Consider the following 22,271-nt stretch of genomic DNA (forward strand, 5'->3'; position numbering starts at 1 on the left):
GTGCAGGTGCAGGCTGGGGTCTATATTTTACGTCATCATGGATGCCTGCTGCTTTACTTGACTTCGGCGGAGCGCTGGGCGATGGCTCTGCGTCGACGTTGCTTCTTGGTGAGTCCATCGTGAGGCTGGCGCATTGCGTACTGGTAGAGCAGCAGCAGTGTGGCCGAGCGGATACCGGCGATGCGACTGGCTGCGTGGATCGTGGCCGGCTGCGCGCGCTGCAGCTTCTCGCGCTCCTCGTTCGAGATCATGGGCAGCTCCGAGTAGTCCACCCACTCGGGGATCTGCACGTGCTGCTTGTCGCGGAAGACGCGGATCTCCTGGTGCTGCGCGCGCAGTTGGGTCGCGTACAGGCACTCGGTCTTCATGAGCTCCTTGATCTCGTCGGGCAGCGCATCCGCGTGCTCGTAGCCGACCTCACGCCAGATACGCTCGATGTCCTGGGGTGACACCGTCGAGAACGCCAGGATCTGCGCCGCGCTGCGCTTCACGCCGTCCAGACCCACCTTGATCCCGTAGCGGTTCCACTCGTGCGGGTCGCGCACAAACTCGTCCAGAGCCTTGCGAGCGTACTCCAGGGCCTTCTCCTTGCGCTCTAGCTTCTCGATCCGCTCGCTAGGGATACCCGCGCCGTGCTCGAACGCCTTGCGGGTGAGTCGCAGATCGGCGTTATCTGCACGGAGCAGCAGACGGAACTCGGAGCGGGACGTGAACATTCGGTAGGGCTCCGTAGTGCCCAACGATATCAGATCGTCGATGAGCACGCCCGTGAACGCGTCGGCGCGGTCGAGCACGAGCGGCTCTCGGCCCATCGCGCTCAGACCAGCGTTCATGCCGGCCACAACACCTTGTGCAGCAGCTTCTTCGTATCCCGTCGTACCGTTAATCTGACCTGCCAAATACAGTCCCGGCAGCTTCTTCGTCTCGAGCGTCGGGTGAAGCGATCGAGGGTCCACGTAGTCATACTCGACGGAGTATCCAGCACGCACGATCTCCACCTTCTCAAGTCCCTTAATGGTGCGCAGCAACTCAAGCTGCAGGTTTTCGGGCAGCGCAGTACTGATACCGTTCGGGTATACAAGGTGCGTGTTCAAGCCCTCGGGCTCAAGCCAAAGTTGATGCCTGGAGCGGTCAGCGAAGCGAACAACCTTGGCGTCAATCGACGGACAGTAGCGCGGACCGACGCCTTCGCCGTCCCTGCCGCCATCGTACGACGGCAGCATGTGCAAGTTGTCACGCACGATGCGGTGACTCTCCTCGTTCGTGTACGTGGCGTGGCAATCCACCTGCTTGTCTGCGAGCGGCACTGCCTTGTGCTCGTTCAGGAACGAAAATGGCTTGGGTGGGTCGTCACTCGGCTGAATCTCCAGTCCTGTGTAATCAATCGTCCGCGCATCAAGTCGCGGCGGAGTTCCGGTTTTCAGTCGACCAAGCGGGAACTTGCAGCGCTCCAGCGTTTGAGCCAGCCCAACGGCCGGAGGCTCGAGTCCGTCGGAGTCGCGCATGTGTCGTCCCGCGGGGATACGGATGTCGGGCCCTTGGTAAATCATTCCGCGGAGGAAAGTGCCTGTCGTAATAACCACGTGCGGTGCCTGAATTTCACGGCCGGAAGACGTCACCACGCCCTTAACGCGCTCCTCCACGTCATCGTCGCTGTTGCTCACTTTCTCCAGCATGAGGTCGTCCACTCCCTCCTCGACGAGCCACAAGTTGGGCAGCTCCCGCAGCGCCTTCTGCATGCCCTGCTGATACAGATCTCTGTCCATCTGCGCTCGTGGGCCTCGCACCGCCGGTCCCTTCGCCGAGTTGAGCATTCGGAACTGGATGCCAGCAGAGTCGGCCACCTGGCCCATCAAACCTCCCATAGCGTCCACTTCACGAACCAAGGTGCCTTTGCCGACACCACCAATGGATGGCTGCAGTAATTGCACACGTAAAACAGGTGAGTACATTGCAACTAGCATTGGCATGTTGCAAAATCTCTTGACTTTGACTGGAATTCACGTACGTTGCATGACATCTCGCCAACTGTCGACAATTTCTGCGTCACCAGCGCAGTCGTGGCGCCTGAATTGCAGCAACGATAATGTACAAGGCACCGTTAGTAGACGCTCCAACAGCTTTGACAACCATGGACAGTAGGGTTTAGTGGCGTTTGTGCCGCGTACCAGTTCTGGAAGCGGCGGCTGCGGCCTCGCAGCCCGCGTGGCCACCACCGACAACGACCACATCGAAGTGAGAGGGGGCGACGGCGCTGCTGAGCGCTCGCAGCGCGGCGCGGCGCAAGTGGGGCGCAACGTGCGGTCGTCGGTGGGCCAGCATCACGAGTGGCTGGAAAATGGGTTAAACGGCGATTGTGGATGCCCAAGTTTTGAGCACAATAGTGAAAACCAGGTGCGGAATTTAGTCTGACTAAATTTTGTGATTTCCTATTGCGTGAGTTGCAGGTGCTGGTGTACCAGCAGCTCCTTGCTGGAGCAGCATGGAGCTCACTCAGTTGTATCAACATTCAGTGGTGACTGGATATCGTCCTGCTGACTCTACCCTTGCACTGCAAGTTGCAGTAGGCAGCCTGTGTCGATGGGTACACTTTTGAAGAGCTCGAGCTCACCCTCGAGATCATCGATCATTTGACGTCTGGATCGGGGCAACGCACTCCACGCCCTGAACCAAAACCTACTCGCCATGGTCTCCGCCTATGTGTGGGTCATTATCGGAGCTGGGGCACTGTTCGTGGCGTACATCGCCTTCACGTTCATCAAAATGTACCTGGACGACCGAGAGCGGAGGCAGCGCGAGGCGGAGGGTGACGGCCCCTACAGCAGCAGCAGCGACAACGAGAACGGGTATCTCGGACTCAGCGCATTCCGTGACAGCAAAGGCAACGACGCTGGTGGGCTCGAATTCGTGCGGGAAGGAGTCGACAAAGGAGGCGTCAACAGCGCGGCGGCCTTAGCGTAGACGGAAGGCGATGGCGAGTGCCAAGAAGCAGGGGCAGAGAGCGTCACCCCAGGACGAGAGTATAGCTGATGTAATGAGTACATGTATTTCTATTGAAAGTCTATGTTCTGTCTGGCTTGCGCTGGGAAGTGTTGTTTTAGGTGTCGTCTCTCTTGAGGCCGACGGTCTCAGTATCTGGAATAAGCGGTGGCGCGAGCGCCGGTCTCCGCTGCAATCTCCATCGCGACGGCCACCATCACGGCGACGGCTATGACGAGCCCGGCCGTCGTCTCCACGCCGCCGCTCCACAGTATCTCGTCGGCACGATCCTCGTCGTCGGTCTGCTCCTCGTCGCGTTGCGCGTCGTGCCATCGGATGCTGCTGCCAGTGTCCACGGGTCTCCAGCCGCTGACCCAGCAGTAGGCCACCACCGCGATGTTCAAGCTGAGGCCCAGCGCAAGCTCAGCGCCCCAGCTCTCCATGGCCTCGCTAGCTCCGCCGCTCTCACAATAGAGCGGCAAGCACAACATGATGCCGAAGTCTGAAACCGCTCAAACACAAGAGCAGCGCAAGCGTTGGGTGTAACGGTCCTCATTCGGATACAACCTGGCTAGCAGTGCAGCAGTTAGTTGAGGTGAGTGCTCAAAGCTCAAAGTGCAAGAAGCTCAAGGTGGCTGCCTGCTGGAAGATCGCCATGCCGTTAAACGATCCCACGTGCTTGAAGACGAAAGCGCGGTAAGACTCTGCATGTATTCATTATTGACTTGGTTTCAGTATACATTTGTGTGTCGCGTGGCTCTGTTCGCGTCGGAGATCTGCTCAATGAGCAGTCCTCACGCCCGGGCGACTCGACTCATGCTGGCCGCGGTGGCCTCCACCTCCGCTGCAACGGCCGCTGTGACGGCCACTGCAAGCACGACGCCGCCTGCGAGTTGCAGGTCCTCCCCGCATAATCCGCTGCTGAAGTGGCCCGGGAACGCCGCGTAGAGGAACGAAGCATGGCCATTGGGGCTCGCTGCTGCTCTCCTTGTGTCGCTTGAGATCCGCAGCCCAGTGCTCGATGGCGCACCCCGCAGCCAGCACAGCAACAGCACTGCCGCGTTGACGCAGAGGATCAGCGCGATGTCGACCAGCCACTCGTCCGCCATGTCGACCAGCCAGTCGTCCGCCATGTCGAGAGGAACTCTGATTGTGAGAAGAGATGCGGAAGACACTGTACCACGCGCGACGAGCGAGCGAGCGCGTGGCGATGTGGCACACGAGGCGACGTCCGAATGGAGACCGATGAGGAATCAACGCGGCACATGCTGGTGCATTTATGAAGGCCACGGTGGGCATGATGATATCCACTCGCTACGACACTAGCAATTGAACGCTCTCAGTCGCCGCCTCCTCCGTCTCCGCCTCCATCGCCACCTCCGTCTCCTCCTCCGCCGTCTCCATCGCCGTGACCATCGCCGTGACCATTGCCGTGGCCACCTCCATGACCGCCGTGGTTTCCACAGGCACCACCATCGAAGCCAGACTCACCGCTGGCGTAGTCGCCACCATCACCACGGCGCCGTCTTCGAGCTGCTCGCGCTTTTCGCGAATCCCGCATGCAAGCCACCGCGAAGCCGAACACGAGACCGCCGACGAAGCACTCGCTCCAAAGGCCCCAGTGATTCATTGTGGTCCGCAAACCTCTCCGCTCTGGTGTGAACGTTGGAAAATGGCTGCAACTGCATTGCAAGCTCTCTAGCAGATAATTTTGCCACGACAACAGAGAAATGGGCAGCAGATTCTACCGCAGGCAACAGCAAGAATCTCCCAACGTCGCTTGAACTGACAGTGAACATTGCCAAATTTTGTCTGTCCGTGGACTGAAACGCAATCCAGCGAGGTACTTCAGTATAGTCGCTTTATACAGCTAAGGCCACGCCCGTAGCTATTGAAAATGCTTGCACGGGTGCGTCTATGTTATCGGGTCAAAAGAGGTAGAAAGGAAGAGGAAAAGGGCCGCCTGAATAGCAATTGCAACGCCGCGCTTCATTTCTCACTCGTGCTTCGGTTTGCTGCTCGAGCCGGTCGCAGTCGTCTCTAGAGCTGGCGTTTTCTCGTCGTCCACGTCCGAGCACTTGTCCTGGATATCTTCCGCCAAGCCCTTGCGGATCAGCGTGTAGCCCATGACGAGGAACAGGCCGTACCAGTACACGTGCAGCACAACCAGCATGCAGAGCAGCGCGTTGCCCGGGTGCAGGAAGATCCCAACGACGTGCGGGTTGGCTTCGGGGATCACGAAGATGGCGTTGTAGATCAGGTGGAACGGATACACGTACAGCCGAGTGTAGCCCCACGAGACCAGGAGCACGACGTACATGGCCACGATCAGCGGCGTGTTGCCCGTGTCCACCACCGACTTGATGGCGTCTATGGTTAACACACGCACGTAAACGTAACACCGCGAAACAACGTGAGTCATCGTGAGTTTTCACAGCAGGAGATCACAATCAGTCTTCTTACAGCCAGTAACGTCGCCGATGTCGTGGGTGAAGGTCACGAGCGCTCCCATGGCGCAGTAGTTGGCAAGGTACGATCCTCCGATGAGGATGATCGTCACCAAATGGTGCAGCAGCATCTCGATGAAGTCGTTGCGGATCGGGGAGAACAGCAGCATGAACAATAGGCTGTGGAAATGGTAGCCAAGCTGCACAAAGTAGTAGTACTTGAGCGCGAGGCCCGGGGCTTCGTGCAGGATCAAGTAGGCTTCGCGGATCACACCCTTGCCTCCAAGCACCGGCGGGAACCACTTCTCGTCGCGCATAACGTAGTATCCAGCCACGGTGATGACAGCGAACCATCTAAACAAGGCAGCAACAGAGAGAAAGCGAGATGACCGCGATTTAGTCCAATGAATCCTCCGACCTTCAGAGACGAGGAGGCCGGCACTCACGTGAGCTTGAAGAGCACAGTGGCGAAGCGCTCGACGCGGTCTTCGTGCGTTCGCTTGGCCGAGGACAGCACGCGGCGGCCGATGGGCTTGGCCACCGCCAGGAAGGCGAAGCGCAGCGCGATGATGAGGAACGCGAAGCCGATGCCGATGAGCCACTCGCTGATATGCGGCATGTCCGGGTTCGTCTGGAACTCGGGGATGGCGGCGCGCATCTGCGCCACGCCGAAGAGCTCGGCCAGCACGATGGGCACGAGCGTGATCGTGAGCGCCACCAGCACGTACTCCTTGGCGCTCAGCAGCACCTTCATCTCCGTGGCGGCCATGGCTGCTCGACGGTCGGTCGCTGCTTGACGATCAGGGGGGCAGGATGGGATATGTTGGTGAGCAACCGCTCTTTTGTATCGGACCAAAATCATCAGATCTGGAATCTGTCTGATGACGAGACCCAATTATATAGCATACTTGTGTGGTCCACGCAATTAGCGACCACATCGTTTGCGGTAGTGTCGTCACTACTGTAGGAACCATAATGGCCAGCCAGCCTAGCGGCAACAGTACAACGGGCTTCGTACATTTATGTATGCGAAAATGCAGTCTCAGTCGTCCTTGGATTTGACGCGGGGGGCCGTGACGCTGGCTTCCTCGGCTTCTTCCTCCTCGTCCTCGGGGCCCTCCACCTTGTGCTGGATGTCTTCAGCCACGCCCTTGTTCACGAGCGCGTAGCCCATCACCAGGAACAGGAAGTACCAGTACACGTGCAGTACAACGAGCATGCACAGCATGGCGTTCATCGGGTGCACGAACGCGCCGACGATGTCCGGGTGCTTCTGCGGCAGCTCGATCATCGAGCTGTAGATGAGGTGGCACGGGAACACGAACAGCCGCGTGTACGCCCACGACACCAGGAGCACCACGTACATGAACACCACCAAGGGCGTGTTGCCGGTGTCCACGATCGACTTGATGCCATCTATTCGCAAGCAAAATGCACAACAGTTTCAGAGATTAGTTCACCGTTGCACCAAGCAAATAATCCTCACAGTGCACGTACATCCAGTAACGTCGCCAATGTCATGCGTAAATACCACGAGCGCACCAAACGCCGTGTAGTTGGCTAGGTACGACCCGCCGATCAGAATAATGGTGGCGACGTGGTGCAGCAGCATCTCGATAAAATCGTTGCGGATCGGCGAGAAGAAGACCATAAAGAGCAAGCTGTGCAGGTGGTATCCGAGCTGCACCATGAAGTAGTACTTGAGCGCGCTGGACGGCGCGTCGGACAGCACCTCAAACGTCTTCACCACTTCGCCCTTGCCGCCGAGTGACGGCGGGAACCACGACTCGTGCTGCATCACCTTGAAACCCACGGCGGTGATCACCACAAAGTACCTGGTCAACAGCAAGCACCAACAAATTACTACAATGACGCTCACGCAATAAACGCCACAGCACAAACACTTGCACTCACAGAAGCTTGAACAGCACCGTCGTGAAGCGGTGCACGCGGTCCTCAATTACGCGCTTCTTGGGCGAGAGCACGACGCGCGCAAGGGGCGCAAAGGCCTTCCCAGCGACGAAGCGCGCAGCGATGAGCAGCAGCGACACGGCACCACCGATCAGCAGGTCTGGGAGCTGCGGCATGCCCGGCGTGCCGTCGTGGAAGGCGCGGTTGTTGCTGCGCGTGTCCGAGACGCCGAAGAGCTCGAGCAGCAGAATGGGCACCAGCGTGAGCGTCATGGCCACCAGAACGTACTCCTTGGCGCTGAGCGCGACCTTCATCTCCGTCGACATTGTTGCTGCAGCCAAGGCGGGGGGCGGGGTCAGGGAAGGGGGCGGAGGATTCACGCGCTTGCTAAGCTGCTGCGCGAATGGCGCCGATGGTATCAGAGCGATGCCACCATCCCGTTATGTATCCATCCCCGTCTATGTGCGATTGGTGTGGCGCACATAAGCGCGTACCGAAACACGGGTACAATCTCGGAGGACCCACCTGCTCGATCCACATGTTGCATGTCAACGTCGACCAAGCTTCCACTTCGTCTGTCACTGGCACCACCAAGTCAGTTCAGGGTCAGTCGTCATTTTGCCTTCTTCGGTCGCCACATGACCCTAACGGAGCTGCCCGAGGACGTCGCCGCATTGCAGGCGGGGCGGAAGCAGCGCGCCGGCCGCAAGCGCCCGAGAAGCGCCAGCGGCCGTGGCGACATCAAGGAGCAGGTCGCTGCGGAACTCGACCGAGCACCGCGTCCCCGCGGGGAGGACGCACGTGTACCGATCTCGCCCATCCGAGTGGACAAGGACCTCCTGCTGCAAGTGGTGCGCGTCAAGGTGAAGACGCTGATCCGCAACGCCAAGCTGCGCGAGCAGGGGCTGGAGCAGCAACCGGGCAAGACGCACGACCCGCAGTGCACCGCCGAGAGACTTGAGCGCCTGGTGCCAGTCATCGAGCAGCGCTGGCTGCAGGATCTCATGAAGGGCGACGAGCCCCGGTACGGCTTCGACGAGGTCGTCAAGGTCTTTCAGGACATTGTTCACAGCGACTCGAGCAGATCCATCGACTCGAATTCAGATGCTGCCAGTCAACAGAAGCTCTAGACAGCGACTTGACAGTGGACCCTACCAGGAAACTTGATCAAAAATTAAAGGTGATCACCTGTTCCCATTAAGTCAGACGAGTACTGTAGGTAGGTAGGAAGGTTGTGATCAATGGTGCTTGTTAAGAAGCACGATGGGTTCACCAAAACTTGATCTCCTATCTAGGGCTGGATGGCAACAACTAGACGGCGACGGTTGCATGTACGGTGTTGCTCTAGCAGACCGAGTGCGGGAGCTCCTCCCCGTGACTCCAGCCAGCACGTTATCCACAGCGATCTGCGCCATCACCTGGCGGGTCTTGGTCGAGGCAGACCCCACGTGAGGCAGCACGATGCAGTTCTCAAGCGAGAACAGTGGGTGCGACGGAGGCAGCGGCTCGGGAGTTGTCGCATCCAAGCCGGCAGCCGCGATCTGCTTGTTCTTGAGCGCCTCCACGAGCGCGTCTTGGTCCACCAACTCGCCTCGACCAGTGTTGATCAAGACGGCGTTTGGCTTCATGAGAGCGAGCTCCTTTGCACCAATACTGCCGCGAGTTGCCTCGGTCAGCAGCTGGTGGAGACTCACAATGTCGCTTTCACGCAGCAGCGTCTCCATGTCCACGTACTCGACGGAGCCCGGCTCGCCACCGAGCGACTTGGCCACCTCGGGCTTCTCGCGCGGTCCCGTGTAGAGGATCTTGCAGTTGAAACCATTCTTGAGCATACCAGCGTAGGTTGCACCGATGCGCCCGAGCCCCACAACGCCCACGGTGCTGCCCGTGACGTCGGTGCCGCAGTACTGGAACGGCTGCCAGACTCCCCACTCTCCGTTCTTGGCGCTCGCAGCGCACTCGAGGATCCGACGCTTGGTAGCGAAGGTCAGCGCCACTGCAGTCTCTGCTACAGCTACGTCCAGCACGCCAAGGGTGTGTCCCACGTGAATCTTACGCGCTCGGCAGGCCTCGACGTCGATGTGGTTGTAGCCCACGGACGTGGTCCGAGACCACACGCAGCGAAGGGCCCGCAGCGTCGAGCAGCTCCTCGTCAATCGTATCCGTGTACAGGCAGAAGATCCCCGAGCACCCCTTCACACGCTTGAGCAGCTCCTCGCGCGAGATGCACGTGTCTTCAGACTCGAAGGCATCGATTTCAACGGCAGCACCAGAGTTGGCAATGCGCTGACGCATTAAATCTACAGTTGAAGAAACCCGAGTCAAGCTGTTAGTGTAGGTCATTGCATTCTACTAAGTAAACAGCATTGCGTCCATCCCACCGATCGCATACGGCCAGTTGCGTGTGAAGAAAACCTTGCGGGGGGCAGTCGACGACATTGGTGTCGGAGGCTTTGAGGTACTTACCAATCGAAATGAGCCGGAATCGATGCTTGTCAAACGATCTTCAAATCCCTATTTCTGCCAATCCTCTGTCGACGCCATTCCAGAGTCCACGTTCAACGTGTCGCCATGAGCTCCGCAGCGCCCCGCAAGGTCTTTTTCTCTCGGAATGTGCCCTACGCCATCGGTAAGACGTCTACGGCCCCGACATCTACGATCAGTTCACTCACCTGGACACCCTGTTTGGTTCAGAGCAATTCCGGCAGCGCCTGGCCAAAGCTGGAGTCGCCAACTCCATCGCGGTGGAGCCTTTCGCCTCTGAGGAGAGCTGCATCTCCCGAGAGGAGCTGCTCCAGCGAGTGAAAGGATGCTCGGGGCTGTTCTGCCTGCTGACGGACAAAGTGGACGCGGAAGTGCTGGATGCTGCGGGGCCGTCCCTTCGAGTCGTGTCCACCATGTCGGTGGGCTACAACCACATCGACGTGGAAGCCTGTCGAGCTCGCAATGTGAGGGTGGGCTACACCCCAGGTGTACTGGATGTCTCGACCGCCGAGACTGCGGTAGCGCTAACTTTTGCGGCTAAGCGTCGGATCCTCGAGTGCGCTGCGAGCGCCAAGAACGGAGAGTGGGGAGTCTGGCAGCCGTTCCAGTACTGCGGCACCGACGTCACGGGCAGCACCGTGGGCGTTGTGGGGCTCGGGCGCATCGGTGCAACCTACGCTGGTATGCTCAAGAATGGTTTCAACTGCAAGATCCTCTACACGGGACCGCGCGAGAAGCCCGAGGTGGCCAAGTCGCTCGGTGGCGAGCCGGGCTCCGTCGAGTACGTGGACATGGAGACGCTGCTGCGTGAAAGCGACATTGTGAGTCTCCACCAGCTGCTGACCGAGGCAACTCGCGGCAGTATTGGTGCAAAGGAGCTCCAACTCATGAAGTCTAGCGCTGTGTTGATCAACACTGGTCGAGGCGAGTTGGTCGACCAAGACGCGCTCGTGGAGGCGCTCAAGGGCAAGGCAATCGCGGCTGCTGGCTTGGACGTGACCACCCCTGAACCGCTCTCTCCTACTCACCCGCTGTTCTCGCTCGACAATTGCGTCGTGATGCCGCACATTGGCTCAGCCACGGTCAAAACTCGCCAAGCCATGGCTGATATCGCCGTTGCTAATCTCGCTGCTGGCGTTCTTGACGATGAGCTGCCACACGGGGTGTGCTAGTTGGTGGATGCTCACAGATAATGACGTATCATCGATTGGTGCGTGCCAAGATTGACTCCACGCATATTGCACTACATGTATATTTTCCGTGAGTCGAGTCTACATAACTCTGAAGCCACGTTAGCTGGTAAGTAAGGTCATTCACATTTAATCACTGGCGTGTTCGCGTTTTTGTTATCCCTGCAGCATCTTACGGCATCACTAGGTCATCCGCGTCAAGCACACACATCACTGGCACCTACTGGGGAAAGCTACCAGTAGCAGATCCACCAACAGATCCGCCAAAGCCGCCCATGGAGCCGCCGAACCCGCCCATGGAGCCGCCAAAGTTGCCACTGCCACCAGCGCCGCCGCCGGTGACAGAGTCGCTCGTGGCCACACCACCGTTCGCAGTCAGCGTAGCCGCCGTCTCGACCTCCTGGTTCGCTGACATGTTCACCGCGACCGAAATCCACGTGAACAGACCGTCCGCCACCGAGTCGCCCAGTAGAGCGTACTCGACGATGGGGTCGTATCCGTCCGCCGCGGCCGCCTGCAGCCACATATCGTCCTCGTTGAGCGTGATCTCCTGCGTGTTGGTGACGTACGTGTCTTGCTCGTTCACGGCCGTGATGAGGTCTTGGTCGAAGAAGAACTGGCCGACGTGAGCGATGGAGCTGCCGGAGTACGTTCCGTTCGCCAGCACCGTGTCGTTGTAGTTCCCGATCATGTACAGGTGCGTGGCGCGCTCGACGTAGTGTCCGGGGAAGACCGTCAGCATCTGGGCCACGCCATCGCTGTCCGTCGCCGCAATGCCGCGGCAAAAGGTGGCGTTGATGTTGGAGGCGTCGCTACTGTCTCCGTTACCGTCGGTCACCACGCCAGAGTACACGTCGCGTGCCAGAAGTCCACGTACATGTCGGTCACGGGCTCGCACGTGCTCACGTCGATCACTTGCAGGTCGATGTACATGTCGATGCCGGGCTGGTCCTCGCGCATATCCGAGCGGATGTACTCGCCGGAGACGTAGTACGGTCCGTATGTGACCTCGGGCTCCAGCACACACGACACTTCGTCGCCGAACAGCACGCTGGACGAGGTGTCGGCCGTAACACCCGTGAGGCTGGATTCGTGGTTCGTGGCCACGACCGTGTCGACGTCGAGACGGCGCTGGCGACGCTCACGACGCAGGTTCTCGACGGCTTCGGTGCGGCGGGCGATGGCGCGTTTCTGGAGCTTGCGCATGGACTCGGTGTCGGCGCACTCACCGAGCGCGTGCTTGGCGTTGGCGACGAAGAGCTTGCGCTGGTCGTTGGAGAGCGCGCGGCGAGTGGCCATTTGGTGGGCCAATACGGTGTCGGGGAGAGCGCAAGCGGCGATGGCGGCGGCGACGAGGATGGAGAGAGTCTTGACCATGGCTGGAAGGGGAGAGTTGGGGCGGTTGTGCTCGGTTTGTGCGCGGTGGAACGCAAATTGGAAAATGTTTGTTGAGAGCTGTAGTCTTCAAAAGCTATAGACGAACGAGGTCTAGATCGCAGCACCTCCTTAGAGGTTCGCTGAGAGAGAAGGCGATGCGCGTTGCTCTGTTTAACAAATAGGAATGGTGGATCCCCGGAAATCGCAATAAAGGCTTAGCATTGGTGCAGTCGACACAACGGTAGCGGTGCAGCTTCTTGAAGTGTTCGCAGCATCACTTGTGTGGACATCACGTTCTGATGATCACGGCACTATTAGTCCAACAGAACGGAGTGGGGTATGCGCGTGTAATAATTTATGATCACTGTGCAAATGGCTGTACCAAACTGCGGAGATCGTTCAGGCAGTTCCTGCAGTTCTGTGCTAGTGGATAAGAAAAACCCCGTCCAACCGTTGAAAGCTCAGCAAACACCGCTGGATATGCTATGAGCTCAATATCCAAGTGGCTTCTGCACCTCTCAAGACGACGCCAGCTGCTGGCATCAATTTGAGTCTCACGCGTGGATGCTGGCGTCGCAGCAGATCACCCGTGATTCGCTGAGCAAAACGCAGATCGCCCTGGCAGTCGATTGCGGGCGAATATCTGCAACGGCACATCACTTATTTTGACTATGCTCCAAGTTGAAGTTCGTTGCAAAAATGCTACACGAACTTCCACGTTGGCCCGAAGTATTAGAGAGGTTTCGCAAAGCAACTTGTGGGAGTTAGCGACAATACATTCCCTACCCCTCTATAGAGACGCGTGTCTACAAGTTGTTCTCGACTCCTAGAACGTCTAGAACGCCCTGTACACGTTGGTACTTGAGGAGATACGGGTAAGCATTTTACAATCTCCCAGCAATCTTTACTATGGAGAAGCCAAGCCAAACGCACAACAACCCCGTGGAGGAGGCCCCACCGACGAAGCGTCGCAAAACGATGGTCCGCTTTACGGATGAGCTTGACTTCCAACTGATCCAGGAAGCTCAAGCGAGATATCCGTATGGGGAAGACTACGGGAAGAAGACCCAGGCTTGGGCTGATGTAGCTGCAGCTTTGGAAGTGGACGTCGACGGTCGCCGTTGCCGCGAGCGCTGCAACCAGCTCGTAGATGCGTATGAGGCAAAGCAGAAGGCGAGTGAGAAACGAAGCGGGCCGTGTGAAGAGTACACGCCGAAGGACGAATGTCTGGCGGAGCTGCTGGAGATGCGCGAGATAGAGGCGTTGCTGAAGAACGACAAGAAGCAGCAGAAGGACCAGCAGCAGCAGGAGGACGAGCAAGCTAGCGCTATGCGCGACGCAGCCTTAGAAGGGATGAGCCGAGGAGGACGATAAGGTGGATCGCAGCAGCAGCAACTGGTTGCTTATCTCGAACGCCGCGACCAAGTCGCTCAGGCACTGGAAGGGAGGAAGGTCGCCAACGAGGAGAAGCGGCTTGCGTTGGAGGAGCGACGCCTGGAGCTGCAAGAGCTGCGAATGGAACTTGAGCGAGACGAGCGACTTGCGTTTATTGAAATGTTAAAGGCTGTCGTCAGCAAGACTAGTTCGTAGTAGCTAGACTAAGATACTCCTCGAGGCTTGGCGGCTTAATGGAAAATAATTTGCTGATCGTTGTAAACTTGTTTTTGGTTGCGCGTTGGACGTGCAATAGCACGCACAGTGCCATCGATAAAACCAATGCATCTCGACTCCGGTGCTGCACGTTGTGACACAGCAGCAGCGTACTCCTCCAATCGCGACGATGTAAGTAGCTCACATTCAATGGTGAGTAGGCATTTGTACTTGTCGTACACCAACCCCAGCATGAAGTTAAATATTATGCAGACAATAGGGGCGGACCGCCCGAAAAAGTGGCTTAAGTCTCCATAACGTCCCGGGTATGCCATGCGGCACAAGAGAATGCAGAGGCCCTCGAAACCGGAGAAGACAGCTCGATTTGGGAGTTTATAGCTGCTGTCTAGGCGGAGCGCTTCAAAGAGTCGAAATAGGTCTCGCTTCCAGAAGCGAAAGTAGAACCGTGTTTCGTAGTCGTTGAGCGCGTTGATGTTTAAGCGTTCGCCGTAGGAAATGGACCGGGGGACGTTGCTTGTGGACGACGTTCGAGCAGAGAGGAGACAAACCGCTTCTTCCTCTGAGAGCATGTCGAGCACGAGAAGGTCTTGTACGTAAGTAGAGTTCATCTTTGAAAATGCTTTAGACGTACAAGTCTAAGTTGCGAAAGCTCGTTCTAGAACTTGGCCGAATAAATCTATGGCCGCTCTCTGTCAAATCTTTCGAACGGCTCTAACTTCCACAAGTTTAACTTATGAAACCTCTCTATTGGTTTTACAACAGCCAACTGGTAAGTCTATAACAAGCTGCGCAGCATGTTCCTCACGCTGAGGTCAATCTTCTTCATGCCAACCGCGGTGCGAAATAAGTACGTAGCAGGCATCCTGGAAGGGCACACAGCACTTCTTAACAGAGGAAGCAGGAGTATACAAACTCCAAGTGAACAGCCGTTCACGTGTCCCTGGTCTGAAGGGGACGACTTGACTTGAAAAGCGGTAGATCTAAGACTGAATGTATTTATAGGTTGGTACAGATTTGGCCTGCATACAAATACTAAGCTCCCTATAGTTTGTGTCATACAAAATGTATCTGTTGGCTCTGAGGCCACTTGGGTCACTATCCAGGGGAGTGACCGATGTAGCCATCCCGGAATAGTGACAGGGTCACTATTCCATGTAACCCCGTTACATCCTCCCCCACTTAGATCCGATCTTATCGACCAATCAGAGCGAGGTTACGCCGGCGACTCACATTTCACTCGCAAAGTCGAATCCATCGACAACGGCGCGAGCTCTGGCGCCTCGGCTCCCGGGCCTCACAGAGCAACTGGCGCATCGCCGAGCAAGCCGCAAGGTCTCCACGTCGATCGGAAGCATGCCTCCAAAGCGCAGTGCGCGCAGTGCGAAAGCACCTCCGAAACCGCGGGCCGAAGACCAGGGCGGCCAAGGCCAAGGACGAGTCGTCCGCGCTGATGGAGGCCACGAAGGCGGCCGAAGAGGTGGTGCGCTCTCGTAGCAGCACGCCGGAGAGTGGCCGTCAGGTCGGGGCTCGGAGCAAGTCTCCTGACGCCGCGCAAGGCAAGGAGAAGAGTCCTCGGGACCATAAAAGCCCGGCTCGCGACTGGGAAGCCGCCGTCTTTGACTGCACGATGGTCCAGTACTCCGGTGAGAGGTCACCCGACGACGAGAACGTCTCGGAGGGCAGCACGCACGCTGCCGAAGGCACGGAGCTGGCGGCAGGCGACATGACCAACGCCTCGGCCGACGCAAAGGCCTCGTCAGAGAAGGAGGCGGAGGACGCCGAGTCCGGCTCAGGCGACAGCAAGCAGTCGCACAACGAAGTCGCCATGGCCGACGCTGGGGTCGTGGCCGAGAAGTCGCCGAGCGACGCGGGCTCCAAGCCCAAGGAGGTGCTGGCATCCAAGCATCTGACGCTGACACAAGGTCGTGAGCGTGCCAAAGCGTCGAAAGCGGCTGCCGCTGCGAAGGCCGCCGAGGCCAAGGCAAAGAAGCGTTCAGCTTCCAGGTCGCCTCGCGGCTCCAGCTCCAAGCTGTTCATCGACTCGGAGTCTGAGGACGAGGAGGGTGCCGTCCACGAGCCCAAGGAGCTCTCCAACAACCTCGACGAGCAGCAGCAGCAATACCACGCTGCTAGCTCGGGTGCGTATGCCAGGCAGCCGACTGCCGCGACTGCCATCGAGTCTTCTTCAGGCGGGGATGCCACGTACCCGCAGGGCTACTTCCTGCCCGAGCCTGGCACTGGTGCGCCAGCGCTGTTGGAGAAGCTCTCGGCTCCTCGTGGCCTTATCGGCGGGTACACCTCGAGGGGTTCCTATGAGCGTGCTCTTGTTGAGAAAGAGCCACTCTTTCTTGGCGACGTTGAAGTCGCCCGGTGTGTGCTACTAGCACCACACAAGCTCACACTGAAGGAGTTCACCACGCTTCGCAAGAAGCCGGAGAACAAGGGTGGACTCCATCCTGTGTGGGGTTTCCACTGGGTCAAGCCGAATGACATGACCTGGTGCTTGGTGGAAGACCTCTTCTGGCGCTACGTCCAGCGCAAAGGGTATTCCGACCAAGAGCTCAAAGAACTCCGTGAGGATCGCACTCTGTCCGCAATCCTGGACGTGCGCGAGCTCCGCATCGAGTTCGCTCAACTCGTGAGCAAGCGCAAGCTCCACTCGAAGATGGACGAGCTGAAGCAAGAGGCGAGAGCCAAAGCTCGTGAAGAGCGTGGGCGTGGTGCGACTATGTCTGCTACCGTGCCCCGGGTACCGGCCAAGAAGCCAAGGACTACTTACGAAGCTGCCGCTGCTTCTCGTCCCATATCGCAACAGCCTTCGGGCAGTCTGCCTGGAGCTACTCAACGGGCTCCCACGAGTTATCCGACTCAGGGTAACCCCTCCACTTCACGAGCAGCTGGCGCTTGCCATGGAGCCGCCGCTCCCGGACGACTCGTTCCACGTGGTAGTGGATATGCCCATTACGATCAAGGAGGGCCGGCGGTGGCCTCGCACGGCCATGGCTACGAGCCTGAGGCGACGCAGCCGTATGCTGGGGCCTCGAGTCAGGTGGTGGCCCTGCAGCAAGAGGAGATTCGTCTTCTCCGGGACCGTGTGTACGTCCTCGAGATCGCGCTTGGCGTCGGCCTTGGTGGCGAGGCTGCCGCTCGTGCTGGTCAGCCTGGTGCCGTGGAGCGGCTCCGTGAGGATGTTGCCTCGCTCTATCAAGAAACTCGCAGTCTCCATGGCCGCGTGGATCGTCGAGCCGACCTGTCGTCTTACGACTCGCTGCGAAACCAGCTCGCTGGCCTTCGGGCCGAGCTTCATGGACACGCGCCGTATCCGGAGCAGCAGCAGCCCCACTCGTATCAGGCCCAGTTTGGCCAGGGCTCGTACGGGGCCCCTGCGTATGCTGCTCCGATGTACGCCGCGCCGTCTTACGACCAGCGCGCGTATCAGGCGCCTTACCGCGACCCGAAGCCGCGCTTCGAGGAGCTGCGCTCATCTCCACCGGGCCACCAACCGCTTCCTGCGGGGCAGCCAGAGCCAGAGGGTCATGGTACCTCTTAAGACGACCCGCGTAAAACGTCGGGTGAGTCGTCATCGACTTGGGCAAGTCTATGGTGTACGCCGCGCCATGCCGGCTGAGGATCGTGAAGGGTCCAATAAAGCGGTGCTTCAGCTTGTTGCTCTCGACCGAGCTAACAGTGTTTAGCGGTAGGTTTCTAGTATCTAGGAGAACTAAATCCCCAACCTTAAACACGTTCATGTTTCCTCTTCCATTTCGGTCAGAGTACTCCTTCTGTTTATCTTGGGCTTGCGCCATGGTGCCTCGCACCCTGCTGAGTATGTTCAGCCTGTCTTCGGCAAACGAGGACAGTTGCTTCCGCAAGGCGGCTGGACTCACGTCCGAGACTTGGGAGGAAAAGGTTTTCCGAGCCTCTCCCCCACTTAGGACCGAAGCCCCGGTACCGCCTCGTAATGTGAGCGGCACCTGAGGGTGGAGCAACCCGTTCAGGTAAAAGGGCGTAAAGCCCGTCGATGCATGTACCGCATTGTTGAGTGCGAACTCAACCATGGGCAAGCGATCAGCCCAAGAGCGGGGCATCTCCGCGCAGATACTGCGGAGCGTGTCTTCGAGCACTCGATTGACGCGCTCCGTCTGGCCATCCGTCTGCGGGTGGTCCGCCGTCGACATCGACAGTCGTGTGCCGAGAAGGCGAAACAGCGTCTGCCAGAACGTAGCGGTGAACCGCGGGTCTCGACCAGAGACAATGGTCTCGGGCAGACTGTGGTGTCGGAAGACACAGGCCATGAACAGGTGAGCGACCTCGTCGCCAGTGACGGTGTCACGAACTGGAGCAAAGTGGACCATCTTGCTCAGACAGCACACGAAGGCAACAACACCAGTGTTGCCACGGTCATCGGCCGGAAGTCCGAAGACAAAGTCGAGACTCATCGACTTCCAGCAGTCCGCTGGGACCGGCAGGCTCTGCAATGGTGCCGAGGCGTGACCGGCAGGCTTCACGCGCTGGCACGTCTCGCACGTACGGACGTAGGTGGCGACCCACTTGTACATGTGACGCCACCAAAACATCTGCGAGACAGACGCGTACGTCTCCTCACGGCCGAGATGGCCACTGGATGGAGCGTCGTGCGCCTCCATCAGGATGTCGTACTTGAGATCCTCGTCGTTGGGCACGACAATACGGGGAGGATCCTCGGGCTCGACCCTATAGTGGAGCAAACCGTCAGCCCACTCATAGCGGTGCAGCCTTGCACGTTGTCGGGGCGTGAGCCACTCGGCCTTGGCTTCCGAGCCAGCGGCCAAGAACCGCACAAGAGGTCCGAGACTGGCATCGTCTCGGTACCCCAGCCTGATGCGATCATACAGATCCGTCGTGACCCGACTAATATGAGCAAGCTCGTAGTCGGGTCGGCGCGACAGCGCGTCGGCAAGCACGTTCAACTTGCCCGGCTTGTACTCGACACGGAAGTTGTATTCCGCGAAGAATGACAGCCAACGCGCCATCCGCTGTGAGAGATGCGGCGTGTTGACGGCAGTCCGCAAGGACGCGTGGTCTGTATAAACGACAAAGGGCGTCGAGCCCAGGAGGTGCACTCGGAACTTGACAAGAGCGTACTTCATGGCAAGTAACTCCTTGTCGTGAAATGGATAGTTCCGTTCGGCTGCCTTGAGCTGCCTGGACTGGAACGAGATGACCCGTTCGCGGCCTTCAACGTCGGCCTGCAATAGCGCACAGCGAATTGCGTAGCCAGACTACGCTGAAAGGCTTCGTCTCGTCCGGCAATGCCAGGACTGGCGCGCGCTGTAAGCTCGCTTTGATGTCGTTAAAAGCATCTTGATGGCGACGCTCCCAGCGCCAGTCGACATCCTTCTTCAGGAGATCCGACAAGGGCCGTGCCAGCTCGGCGCAGCCTGCACTATACTTGTGCAGGTAGTTGGCGAGGCCCAACCACTGTCGTAGGTCCTTCTGCGACCGAGGTGGCGGCCAAGCCGCGATGGTTTTCACCTTCTCCGGGTCCGCCCGGACCCCGGCACTGCTGACGAAGCAGCCCAGGACCTTGATCTCCTCAGCTGCGAACACACACTTGTCGATGTTGGCGTACAGCTTGTTCGCCCGCATGACTTCGAACACACGTCGAAGGTGCTGGAGATGCACCTCCATGGCCGTCTGGCCTGCCTCGGCACGGCTGTGGACGAAGATGTCGTCAAAGTACGTCTGTGTGAACGCACGCAAAGGTCGGAACAGTTGTGTGACCAAGCGATTGAACGTTGCCGGGGCGTTAGAAAGCCCCTGAGGCATGACCAGCCACACCCAGAGCATACCGCTCGGCGTGCTCACAGCCGTGAGTGGGATGTCGCTCTCGCGCATCAGGATTTGGTAGTATCCGTCCACCAGGTCCAGCGCGCTATACAGCGTGCAGCCGGCCATGTTGTTGAGCAACACGTCCTTGCGCGGGATCGGTGTCTGCGCAGGCACTGTCGCGCTGCTCAGCTTGTTATAAGCATGAACCAGACGCCACTTTCCGTTCGGTTTGCGAACACAGAAGGTAGTCGTCGAGTGCGGGGACTTCGACTCCCGCACCATGCCTGCCTTCGCCTTGGCGGCAAAGAAGGCATCAATGACTTCACACTGCTCCCGGGGAAGAGGCCATTGCCTCGTGACACAGTACTTCGTGCCCGGCACGAGATCGATCTCGTGCCTAATTCCCCTGTCCGGAGGGAGATTGGACGGTGGATCCTTGGACACCACGTCCTCAAACTCCTTCACCAAGAGGTACACCGGGTCCCGGGGGTTCTTAAGAATCTCAGATCCCATGCGCGACGCGCGCTGTCTCTGGAACTCCTCCAGGACTGCCTGGTCCATGACCGAGGACGAGTTCAACTCGGCCGACGTGGACTCCGGTCGGAGGAGAACCAACTCTGCGATCTCCCCTGCCTTTAGCTCGGCCAAGAAGTCCTCCATGGCGAGCTCCTCAAGGTTCAGCAACTCTGAAACCTCGGGCAGAGTTGTGAGCTTGACAGCTCCTGTCTTGACCCGACGACCGGTCACGCCGTCGAAGATGTGATAACACTCTTCGGCGGCTGGAGCCTTGGCTGGAGGCTCGGAGTCGCTGGCGACTGGCGACTGGCGTCGTCGGCCACACGACTAGGCCCGGCTTACGACGTGACCCTCGGGTGTCTTCGTCTCGTGGCGCCGCCTTGACGGCACCACCGATCTTTTCGATCTCGTGCGGAACTACGTTACCCGCCTTGTCCTTGAGCGGAACTTAGTTACCCGCCTTGTTTTTGAGCGGAACTTGGTTACCCGCCTTGCTGGGTGGAACTATGTTACCCACCTCGCCGTGTGGAACTTGGTTACCCACACCAGGAGCGCTTCCAGCGACTCCCGCATCAGTTATGGTCTGAGTGACCTCCTGTGGAACTATGTTACCCACATCGGAAGCGCCTGCAGTGCCTTTCTCATCAGTTACGGTCTGAGTGACCTCGCGTGGAACTTGGTTACCCACGCCAACGCCAGCGGCGCCTTCTCCAGCAGCCCTTGCTGCGTGCGGTACTTCGTTACCCGCGTGTGGACCTACGTTACCCACCTGGTAGGTGCTGTCCGGCACCTCCACTCTCAGGCCTTGTCCGGCCTGGTCGGAGTCGTCGTCAGTCTCGACGGACCCCAAGAACTCATTAGACGCTGCTGCGCCCTGGCGGCCCTCGCGGGCTCCCCAGCTGCTGCCAGAGGTGGGAACATGACTCACCAAAGCTCTGTCAGAGCGTGGGGGACGGCTGGCCCCGATGGCCTTGCCGCGCCAGTCGATCCAAGGCTCGTGTTTCTCCAGCCACGGCGTGCCAAGGATCAAGTCGTACTTGTCCATGTCTAGGACCAAGAACGGCTCCGTGCTGTCGAAGTCCTCGAACTTGACAGTGAGGTCCATGTAGACCCGAGGTACTTCTACCACCGTACGGTCGGCCAGTCTTACCGAGACCAGCCCGTTGCCTTTGCTGCCTCGTAGCGCATCGGCGTACTTGTCGCGATTGCGTGCGACAGTCTGGCGGCGCGCAAAGTTCTTGGACGCCCCAGAGTCGATCGAGATTCTCAAGGGATGATCGTATCCCGGTACACTCGCGTGCACCACAAGCAGCCCACCGCTGCCCTTCTCCGCTTCGAGAGTACAGAGACTCTCAGGGGCTAAGTCCCCATGGCGTGCGCCACCCGCACGCCCCTCATGAAGACTTAGTGTTTCCCCTGTAGGGCGCCCCGCCCCTACTGGTGTCCGGCGTTCCCCTGGTTCCTGGGGCGCGGCTTCTGCCAGCGACCCCTAGAGCCAAAGGGCTTCGAAGAGAACTTCTTCTTCAGTCCTCCCGCGGGACAAGCGCGTTTCATGTGCCCAAGCTTGCCACAGCCGTAGCAGCGAATGTCGCTCTGCTCGGCCATGCCCAGATCCATGGGAACCGGCCCGTTGATCGCTCCATTGCCGGAGTTACCATTAGGCGCACCGCCAGAGGCAGGGTTGCTCTGCCATACCGTGGCGGGGGTACGAGCCTGCTTGTGGCTGTACTCCTCCTGGAGGGCGAGCTGAATCGTCTCCTCCATAGTGTTTGCTTGCACACGGAACAGTTGCGTGCGGGCAGGACCGACACGCAGACCGTCCATGAACACGGTCACCTTGATGTGTTCAGGCAGGGGGTTCCCCACCAAAGAGGCAGTGAGCACTCGCATCTCCTGGATGTACTCATGCAGCTCGCGCCTTCCTTGTTTGCAGGCGAGGAAGTGC

General features: G+C 58.8%; 11 protein-coding genes across 11 annotated transcripts; 4 read left to right on the forward strand and 7 right to left on the reverse strand.

Annotated features, from left to right (window-relative positions):
- Positions 1-53: 53 nt before the first annotated feature.
- PHYSODRAFT_527564 (hypothetical protein) lies at positions 54-2,322 on the reverse strand (the record flags this gene model as incomplete). The annotated part of the gene is made up of 3 exons (XM_009538411.1): positions 54-1,916; positions 2,009-2,067; positions 2,169-2,322. The coding sequence occupies 3 exons, from the start codon at positions 2,320-2,322 to the stop codon at positions 54-56; spliced, it is 2,076 nt and encodes a 691-aa protein (XP_009536706.1).
- Positions 2,323-2,685: 363 nt separating this feature from the next.
- On the forward strand, positions 2,686-3,030 carry PHYSODRAFT_340281 (hypothetical protein; the record flags this gene model as incomplete). Its single annotated transcript, XM_009538412.1, has 2 exons — positions 2,686-2,919; positions 2,962-3,030. The coding sequence occupies 2 exons, from the start codon at positions 2,686-2,688 to the stop codon at positions 3,028-3,030; spliced, it is 303 nt and encodes a 100-aa protein (XP_009536707.1).
- A 98-nt stretch (positions 3,031-3,128) lies between these two features.
- Positions 3,129-4,088, reverse strand: PHYSODRAFT_319155 (hypothetical protein; the record flags this gene model as incomplete). Its single annotated transcript, XM_009538413.1, has 2 exons — positions 3,129-3,425; positions 3,813-4,088. 2 exons carry the CDS (start codon positions 4,086-4,088, stop codon positions 3,129-3,131), a joined length of 573 nt encoding a protein of 190 aa, XP_009536708.1.
- An 887-nt stretch (positions 4,089-4,975) lies between these two features.
- Positions 4,976-6,225, reverse strand: PHYSODRAFT_565223 (hypothetical protein; the record flags this gene model as incomplete). Its single annotated transcript, XM_009538414.1, has 3 exons — positions 5,873-6,225; positions 5,443-5,780; positions 4,976-5,349 (listed from the first exon to the last, which is right to left on the reverse strand). Exons 1-3 carry the CDS (start codon positions 6,193-6,195, stop codon positions 4,976-4,978), a joined length of 1,035 nt encoding a protein of 344 aa, XP_009536709.1. The 5' UTR covers positions 6,196-6,225.
- Positions 6,226-6,422: 197 nt separating this feature from the next.
- Positions 6,423-7,757, reverse strand: PHYSODRAFT_565227 (hypothetical protein). The gene is made up of 3 exons (XM_009538415.1): positions 7,341-7,757; positions 6,924-7,261; positions 6,423-6,842 (listed from the first exon to the last, which is right to left on the reverse strand). Exons 1-3 carry the CDS (start codon positions 7,661-7,663, stop codon positions 6,469-6,471), a joined length of 1,035 nt encoding a protein of 344 aa, XP_009536710.1. The 5' UTR covers positions 7,664-7,757; the 3' UTR covers positions 6,423-6,468.
- Positions 7,758-8,140: 383 nt separating this feature from the next.
- On the forward strand, positions 8,141-8,416 carry PHYSODRAFT_457244 (hypothetical protein; the record flags this gene model as incomplete). Its single annotated transcript, XM_009538416.1, has 1 exon — positions 8,141-8,416. A coding segment is annotated over one exon (276 nt), but the record flags the coding sequence as incomplete, so codon positions are not given.
- Positions 8,417-8,624: 208 nt separating this feature from the next.
- On the reverse strand, positions 8,625-9,632 carry PHYSODRAFT_340287 (hypothetical protein; the record flags this gene model as incomplete). Its single annotated transcript, XM_009538417.1, has 3 exons — positions 8,625-8,634; positions 8,691-9,406; positions 9,438-9,632. 3 exons carry the CDS (start codon positions 9,630-9,632, stop codon positions 8,625-8,627), a joined length of 921 nt encoding a protein of 306 aa, XP_009536712.1.
- A 276-nt stretch (positions 9,633-9,908) lies between these two features.
- Positions 9,909-10,993, forward strand: PHYSODRAFT_340288 (hypothetical protein; the record flags this gene model as incomplete). Its single annotated transcript, XM_009538418.1, has 2 exons — positions 9,909-9,966; positions 10,032-10,993. 2 exons carry the CDS (start codon positions 9,909-9,911, stop codon positions 10,991-10,993), a joined length of 1,020 nt encoding a protein of 339 aa, XP_009536713.1.
- A 238-nt stretch (positions 10,994-11,231) lies between these two features.
- PHYSODRAFT_319160 (hypothetical protein) lies at positions 11,232-12,388 on the reverse strand (the record flags this gene model as incomplete). Its single annotated transcript, XM_009538419.1, has 2 exons — positions 11,232-11,830; positions 11,863-12,388. 2 exons carry the CDS (start codon positions 12,386-12,388, stop codon positions 11,232-11,234), a joined length of 1,125 nt encoding a protein of 374 aa, XP_009536714.1.
- A 909-nt stretch (positions 12,389-13,297) lies between these two features.
- On the forward strand, positions 13,298-13,762 carry PHYSODRAFT_254181 (hypothetical protein; the record flags this gene model as incomplete). Its single annotated transcript, XM_009538420.1, has 1 exon — positions 13,298-13,762. One exon carries the CDS (start codon positions 13,298-13,300, stop codon positions 13,760-13,762), a length of 465 nt encoding a protein of 154 aa, XP_009536715.1.
- Positions 13,763-14,037: 275 nt separating this feature from the next.
- On the reverse strand, positions 14,038-14,472 carry PHYSODRAFT_383313 (hypothetical protein; the record flags this gene model as incomplete). The annotated part of the gene is made up of 1 exon (XM_009538421.1): positions 14,038-14,472. A coding segment is annotated over one exon (435 nt), but the record flags the coding sequence as incomplete, so codon positions are not given.
- Positions 14,473-22,271: the final 7,799 nt, after the last annotated feature.

Source organism: Phytophthora sojae, assembly GCF_000149755.1.
Source record: "Phytophthora sojae unplaced genomic scaffold PHYSOscaffold_11, whole genome shotgun sequence".
Classification (NCBI taxonomy): domain Eukaryota; phylum Oomycota; class Peronosporomycetes; order Peronosporales; family Peronosporaceae; genus Phytophthora; species Phytophthora sojae.

Coding starts and splice junctions, on each gene's coding strand:
- PHYSODRAFT_565227 (XM_009538415.1), bottom strand. CDS start 7,663: ATGTCGACGGAGATGAAGGTCGCGCTCAGCGCCAAGGAGTACGTTCTG. Junction 7,262..7,340: donor ACGGTGCTGTTCAAGCTTCT/GTGAGTGCAAGT, acceptor GCTGTTGACCAG/GTACTTTGTGGTGATCACCG. Junction 6,843..6,923: donor CATTGGCGACGTTACTGGAT/GTACGTGCACTG, acceptor GCTTGCGAATAG/ATGGCATCAAGTCGATCGTG.